A 7,269-nucleotide genomic window follows, 5' to 3' on the forward strand; every position below is an offset into this window, starting at 1 on the left:
CCTTGTCCCCTATACCCCACCCTTTGGCTCCTCACCTTTTCAGAGCGTCCACAGGCGTCTACCTTGAAGGGGAAACACAGTTGTCTGTGTGTTTTATTATTATTGAACAACATCGGTTGCAGATATTAAAGAAAGTAATCATTAAAGTTTTTAATGACTGATTTAGAACCGCAGGTTACGGCAGCTTCATACTGGTAGTACTTGGTCATTTTGGCCTTGCGGTCACGTTGAAACATTTTGTTTGGTATTTCATTTATGATATAACTAGGTATAATTTTCTTTTAAAAAAACATATACACCCCGACCATTACACATCCATTCTGATGGGTAAATAAGGTTGTGTATTGAGCCATAACCCACAGGGACTACATTACTCAAGTTTACGAACATTACGAAGAAACGGCTACAACGATTGACACCGCATACCAGCCTACTAAACACAAATTACAATAATAATGCCAATGGAAAATATGTAACATTTTAAGCCTATTATTAATTAATATTATTATTATTTATTATTTCTGCCGCTGCTGCTGTTATTAAAGTTTGTGACAATTAGTTGTGACGCCTACTTTGATTATTTGTGTTAGACTGCAAACACACAGAGAGAAAAGCTGAACACGCAAGCCTCTCTTGGCCCTCCTAACCCATACTAAAAAGTTGTAAATCTGCCGCACTGACACAGTAAAATTGCGCAATAGATGCCTCGTTATTTTACTAGACACATTAATGGCGTGTTGTTTATTTCGGCTTTGCTCATTTAAAGACCTTCCCAAAATATGAGCATGTGGTTTTGTGTCGTTACTTGATAATTTTTACACTTCGCTGTTAAACGGGAAAGGCACACACACAGGAGATTTATAGACATCTCGCAGTCAATAAAGATGCAGATTCTGGGTCATTGTCTCAGTTGCAGGAACAACTGAACACGCAAGCCTCTCTTGGCCCTCCTAACCCATACTAAAAAGTTGTAAATCTGCCGCACTGACACAATAAAATTGCGCAATAGATGCCTCGTTATTTTACTAGACACATTAATGGCGTGTTGTTTATTTCGGCTTTGCTCATTTAAAGACCTTCCCAAAATATGAGCATGTGGTTTTGTGTCGTTACTTGATAATTTTTACACTTCGCTGTTAAACGGGAAAGGCACACACACAGGAGATTTATAGACATCTCGCAGTCAATAAAGATGCAGATTCTGGGTCATTGTCTCAGTTGCAGGAACAAAGCTACTATGGAGTATTTATTTTTTTGCAACGAATTTTTTTTTTAATAAAACATGGTAATTAGGAAGATAATTTTATTTCATACTAAAGTAATGCTTTAATTTTATTAACACAAATGTTTTAATAATCGATATTATTATTATTAGATTTTGTTTTTAATAACAGTAATAAAAAATGTAACACGAATTAAAATATGTATCATAATGCTGTCTAAAGGGGACAGTTAAACTGAAATTTAAAGGTCCCGATTATAACATCAATGTCGTCTTTAAAGCATTAGGCTATATAGCCTATGAGAGTGTTGTAGGCATGCGCTCGTCAAACAGTGGCACAGACTAACGCGTCTTCTAAAAAATAAAAACGGTATCCGTAAATAAATGGAAAGCATATCCTGCGACATTTGTAAACAAGATCTGAGACTAAAATGATGTCACGATTTCTCAGCGCCTTCAATAAATGAGCTATGTCAGCTATATACTGCAGCATTAAAACCGACACTGTGCTTTCTATAAGTATCATCGGATTTTGACAAACAAAAGAAAGACGGAGGAGTGTGAAAAGCGTCATAGCATGAACATTGGAGACAACATAAAAACTACATTAAAAATAAATAAAAACAAACAATTGTTTTAAGAATATGATAAACATGGTGTGAATGTAAAGTTTATTACTTTAGCGTGTTGACATTTGTTTTTTTTAAAGCCAAAATTGTGATTAATAACAGAGAAGGCCATTCTTTCAGCACTCTTCTTGTAGCACACTCTCAGGCTTTGGCAGCCCAAAATGCCTTAACTGTGAGTCAATATCGCCATCTAGTGTGCTTGGGGGTAACTTTTACAAATGATCATTGACTGGAGGCCAAGGCCACACAATTCGTACCGCAAAACATACAGTAATCCAAACAAATTAGGACAATTACAGAAAGCCTATTTGAAGGTACCTTTACAGGAAACTTTGGACTGTGAAAACACATAGCACTTTTAGCAGTACCAATACATGATTTAAAGGCTTACAGCACCAGTATGGATACTGTAAATTAGCTTTTCAAGCTTGAGTGAAAACTAAGCCTTTTCGGTTTAGCGTCGTTTAAAGACTTGGAGTGACTTCTGAACGCATCTTGTGGTGTTGGTGGATTGCTTTTGCCTCTTAGCCCAAAGGACTAAATGGCTTTGCAGAACTCTTTGAGAGGGTCCACCACCAACGTCCATTAAACCATAAAGTAATTTAGCCCAGACGTCTAGCCAGTTAGCCAGGTTGGCTTTGTTCGTCTGTATCTGAGACAAACAACACCAAGCTCCAACAGGGTTGTAAAACTAGCATTTTTGTTCTGGGGCGGAAACGTGGTCGATCGGGCTTTGAAATAGCAGCATCCTGTCCGTATTGTTAAGGCCCACAAAAAGGCCATTTCTACCCAGCGCAAGGCTAGTTAGTGCTAAACATGCGAACTTTAATTATATCTATACTACCGCTACTACTCGTAGGCCTATAAATAAGTTCAAAATATTAAAAATTTTACAATTAGGCATGTTGCAGTTACCGTACGATAAGAGTGGTGACTTGAACAGTTTAGTCATAAATTTAAAAAGAAAAAAAAAAATTCAAACGACATGCCTCTTTAAAATAATTACATTTAAGTTCAAACACCAACAACGCGGAGCCCTCGGTCTGATTAAAACAAGCCATTATTGTTGTAGTTAATGTTTTTGATTTATTTTTGATTTATTTATTTGCTCAAGGTTGTTGACATTTCTGTAAAACATTTATGTATTTTGTGGCTCTGACATATTGGTAACATAGATTTAAAAAGCGTTTTTCTCGCATTATTTTTCCTTTGAAAAGTTGTCATATTAATGCATATATAATTTTTAAAACTGGGCCTACAATTACATACAAAAACAACAACAACAATAATAATTATCTATTTATGTTATTTGTTTAAATGTCAAATTAAAATAAAATAAAATTTTAAAAAAATGAGGAAAAGAGTTTTAGTCCTTGGAAACAGGCTTGCAACTAAATACAAGATATTACAATAAATAAGGCACGGGAGCGGATGAGGCCTACCACAGGCTTTTTGGTATTTGATCTTTGTGGGATGTGCAAATTTGATATTTTGACGGTCACACTAACAACCTCTTTACAATTGCCTTGTCATTGTGCACTTACTCCAACCTCGATACTTTCCACATGAGAACACTGTATGTGTAGGCCAAACTCAATGCTATGACTGGATAGCACACATTTAACTCGTTCTTGAAAACTGTATGCCTTACTTGTGCGGTAAAATAAATGGATTGAGACAAAACTCATATTAACACGGTTGTATATATTTGGATATATCTACAATCTATGATGAAACTTATTTACAGTTTAAAGAATGTAAAATACACAATCAGGTACATCAGAAACAAACTAAGCACATCGACGCAAACACGTATATTTTTTAACTACAGAATTGTTATTCTTTATAAAATACTCGACTTTCAAACCTCCTACAAATAATGAAAGCATAGAAAAGAAGCAACCACGTAGAGAGCATAAATTAGGAATTTGAAAATAAAGTAGTTCAAGTATTTTCTCTCTGAAACCTCGGGGCAGCTTCTCTGCAGAGTCCTCTTTTGTGTGTGTGAGTAAAGAAATGTTATGTAAATCCAGACTACGAATAATATTAATATGACTTAAATCAGGATGGTAAATTTACACTTACATTAAATCATACTTGTATCATCACGTTTTAAAGGACATCCATTTAGGATAGCCTTTTCGTTTTCTCTGTGCCTCTTATGGGCCGAAGGTGCATTTGTTAAGACTCATAACGATAGGCTACTAAATGACGATTTTCCTTCAGTCTGTATCCGATGAATGACTTTTGGTCTATTGTTCTTTACTGTTGTTTTTTTCTTTGTTCATTTTCTTCATCTTCATCCGTCGGTTCTGGAACCAGATTTTGACTTGTCGCTCCGTCAGGTTCAGCACCCTTGCTACCTCAAATCGCCGGTCTCTTGTGAGGTACATATTGAATAAAAATTCCTTTTCGAGTTCGAGTGTTTGATACTTGGTATATGGACAACGCTTCTTTCGAGTTGAGCGCGCATGGATCCAGTTTGCCACAGGATTATCTGAAAAACAATATATAAAAAGTGTGATTAGGTGCTTTAAGTTTTTTTTCTTGCTTGCTTATTGACAGCCATGTGTATAAAGCAATATATTTTTTTTTAAACTGTAGCACCTAACAACACTTCTCATTTTAGATTAGTCTTCAATTAAATGTTCAGGCTTAATATGTGTAAATACCAGGTAATTTCATAGGACGTCCCCCTATCTCTGTCTATTTCAAATAGCTTTGCAAACTCTTAGATAGAAATGGCGCTGTAAACTGGTGAGTGTACCTATTTGCTTTATAGGCCCATAAAAAAGCAAAGGCTTGTGACTCAAGCCTTCACAAGTCTACGCTCAAAGTTCTGCTATGCAGTGAATGCACTGTGAACATTCCATATGCTGTTTCTTGATGTAAATGCAATGTTTCATTTATATGTAAATTAGATTTAATTGAACAGTTCAAAACAACAGCCCCCGGTTTTTACATTTTTTATTTGACACTTCAGCAGTTTTGTAATACAGTCCACGACAAGTATAATTCAAAAGTAATATTAGTATTTATAGGTTATAATAAAATATATCACACTTGAAACCCCAAATTAGCTATATAAATACTTAATTTGAAATGTTAATACGCATCTTCGCTTTACAGCCGCCTGTATTGTTACTGAGACAACGGCAGGCTAAATTTATACACTTCCACATTAAATAAAGAACAGTAATATAACGATATCGTACTCAAATTATTGATAACGATAATGCTACGGCTATTTGTACCTATTTGCTTTATAGGCCCATAAAAAAGCAAAGGCTTGTGACTCAAGCCTTCACAAGTCTACGCTCAAAGTTCTGCTATGCAGTGAATGCACTGTGAACATTCCATATGCTGTTTCTTGATGTAAATGCAATGTTTCATTTATATGTAAATTAGATTTAATTGAACAGTTCAAAACAACAGCCCCCGGTTTTTACATTTTTAATTTGACACTTCAGCAGTTTTGTAATACAGTCCACGACAAGTATAATTCAAAAGTAATATTAGTATTTATAGGTCATAATAAAATATATCACACTTGAAACCCCAAATTAGCTATATAAATACTTAATTTGAAATGTTAATACGCATCTTCGCTTTACAGCCGCCTGTATTGTTACTGAGACAACGGCAGGCTAAATTTATACACTTCCACATTAAATAAAGAACAGTAATATAACGATATCGTACTAAAATTATTGATAACGATAATGGTACGGCTATTTGTAAACATCACATGCAACCTTCTTTGCCAGACTTGGCTTTTTAGGAGACCATTTTATGGCTCAAAACCCGTTTTACAACCCAATCCTATGGCGTTTGTCATCAATGGATAGCCCCAAAGCAGACTTGAGTCGGCCGAGAACAGCACAGGGGATGAAAGGGTATAGAACTTGGTTTTACGACGGACAACAGCCAACCACCAAGCGAACGCAATAAACTGGGAAGCATCCCATTCTCAGTTGTAAACAAGAATAGCTCTAACTTACTTGGGTCTAATTCGGGCTTGTCGTCTTTGTGCTTCCCAGAAGACAGACTCTCCTTCTCAGGCGGTGGTGTGTTCTGCTGCTTTTCTCGAATGTCGACGGCGGAGCAGTAGAGATAATCCGTGTAAGGACGTCCGTTCGAGCCCAAACAGTCTCCAGTACGGGGATCCTGGAAGGTGTCGGGCTTCAGCCCGTAGTGCCTGCTGTTCCCTGCGTATCCTGGAAAAGACACGGTACCGGGGATAGGCTCCAGCCAAGAGCGAACGTACCTTGAGTCTGTGCCTAGGTGAGGTTGGTGAGTGTATGGATGGTAAACCACTGACGATTGGGAGTGAACAGGGGCCCACGAGGTAGTAAAGACTGGTGGTTTCGGGGCAAAGCTGCAGGACGGGTAATCCGCGCATTCCGGTACCAGGGGCGTCGGGCGTGAGCTGGAGGATATCGGACCAGTGGCTGTGAAACGACTCGCCAGAACATCCTCGCTCTCATGGTTGATCAAGGAATCCACATAATAATTACTTATGGGACCCGTAGCCGACATGGCGATGTTTCCCTTCTCTTTTACATGCATCCGATTATTATATGGAGTGTATGTGTACTTTTTTATCTGACCGTAGAACAATCAAGACAGGTAATTATTTCAGAAAGCTTCCCCAGCTGGGATTGGACGCCTATGGAACACGTGATTGCATTTACCCCCTGAAAAACTGCACAGCAGATCAATGCGCGCGTTCTTCTGGAACAGCAATGCACATCGAGCTTGCAGTAGGTTGCTTAATACTAAAGATATCTTTTTAACAGAGTCTAAATATATGAGGATGGAGTGTTTCTAATATATTATGATGCATCCGATTAAGGTAAATAGTTATTTGTAGTCTTACTAAGCAGCAGTGTGTGTGTTAACGGTCTTAAAAAGGGCACTATTTGTTGGTGTAATCAATCTCTGTCGAGAGAATGCTACTGTGCTGTGGCTAGCCTTGCGCGCATCCCTCACTGCATAATGTTATTTATTAAAACAATTAGAAAAAAGAAACAGTTGTATATTTCTTTCTCAGTTTCACTATTAATTCTATATAATTGGAAAGGACCCAATGGAATAATTTTGACAAATATACGGCTCTTGTGCTGTCTAGAGGGTTGCTTTTACGCACTGAAGTCCTATTTTCCACGAGTTTCAAATAAATACATTTGGGATATCCCTCATAAAATGGAGTTTTAAACAAATCGGGGCGGTGGGAATAGTAAGACGCCTGAAAACGCACCACAACTGCGGCTATATTCGTCAAGTGGTCGTGCATGCTTTTATGTCCTTCAATAAATTTTTACGAGGACCATTTGATTGTTCATAAACGTGTCGTTAATAAAACTGCAGTTGAGTTCCTGGTATAACATAAAACCAACACTACACTTGTGAAAGAAG

At 37.3% G+C, this 7,269-nt stretch overlaps 1 protein-coding gene across 1 annotated transcript; it reads right to left on the reverse strand.

The window, feature by feature from the left end:
* Nucleotides 1-3,615: 3,615 nt before the first annotated feature.
* On the reverse strand, nt 3,616-6,620 carry LOC107707007 (homeobox protein Hox-C9a-like). Its single transcript, XM_016510874.1, has 2 exons — nt 5,853-6,620; nt 3,616-4,348 (listed from the first exon to the last, which is right to left on the reverse strand). The coding sequence occupies exons 1-2, from the start codon at nt 6,418-6,420 to the stop codon at nt 4,104-4,106; spliced, it is 813 nt and encodes a 270-aa protein (XP_016366360.1). The 5' UTR covers nt 6,421-6,620; the 3' UTR covers nt 3,616-4,103.
* Between the last annotated feature and the right edge of the window lie 649 nt (nt 6,621-7,269).

The sequence above is a fragment of the Sinocyclocheilus rhinocerous genome, unplaced genomic scaffold (genome assembly GCF_001515625.1).
Source record: "Sinocyclocheilus rhinocerous isolate Xijiao unplaced genomic scaffold, SAMN03320098_v1.1 scaffold714, whole genome shotgun sequence".
NCBI classification, from domain to species: domain Eukaryota; kingdom Metazoa; phylum Chordata; class Actinopteri; order Cypriniformes; family Cyprinidae; genus Sinocyclocheilus; species Sinocyclocheilus rhinocerous.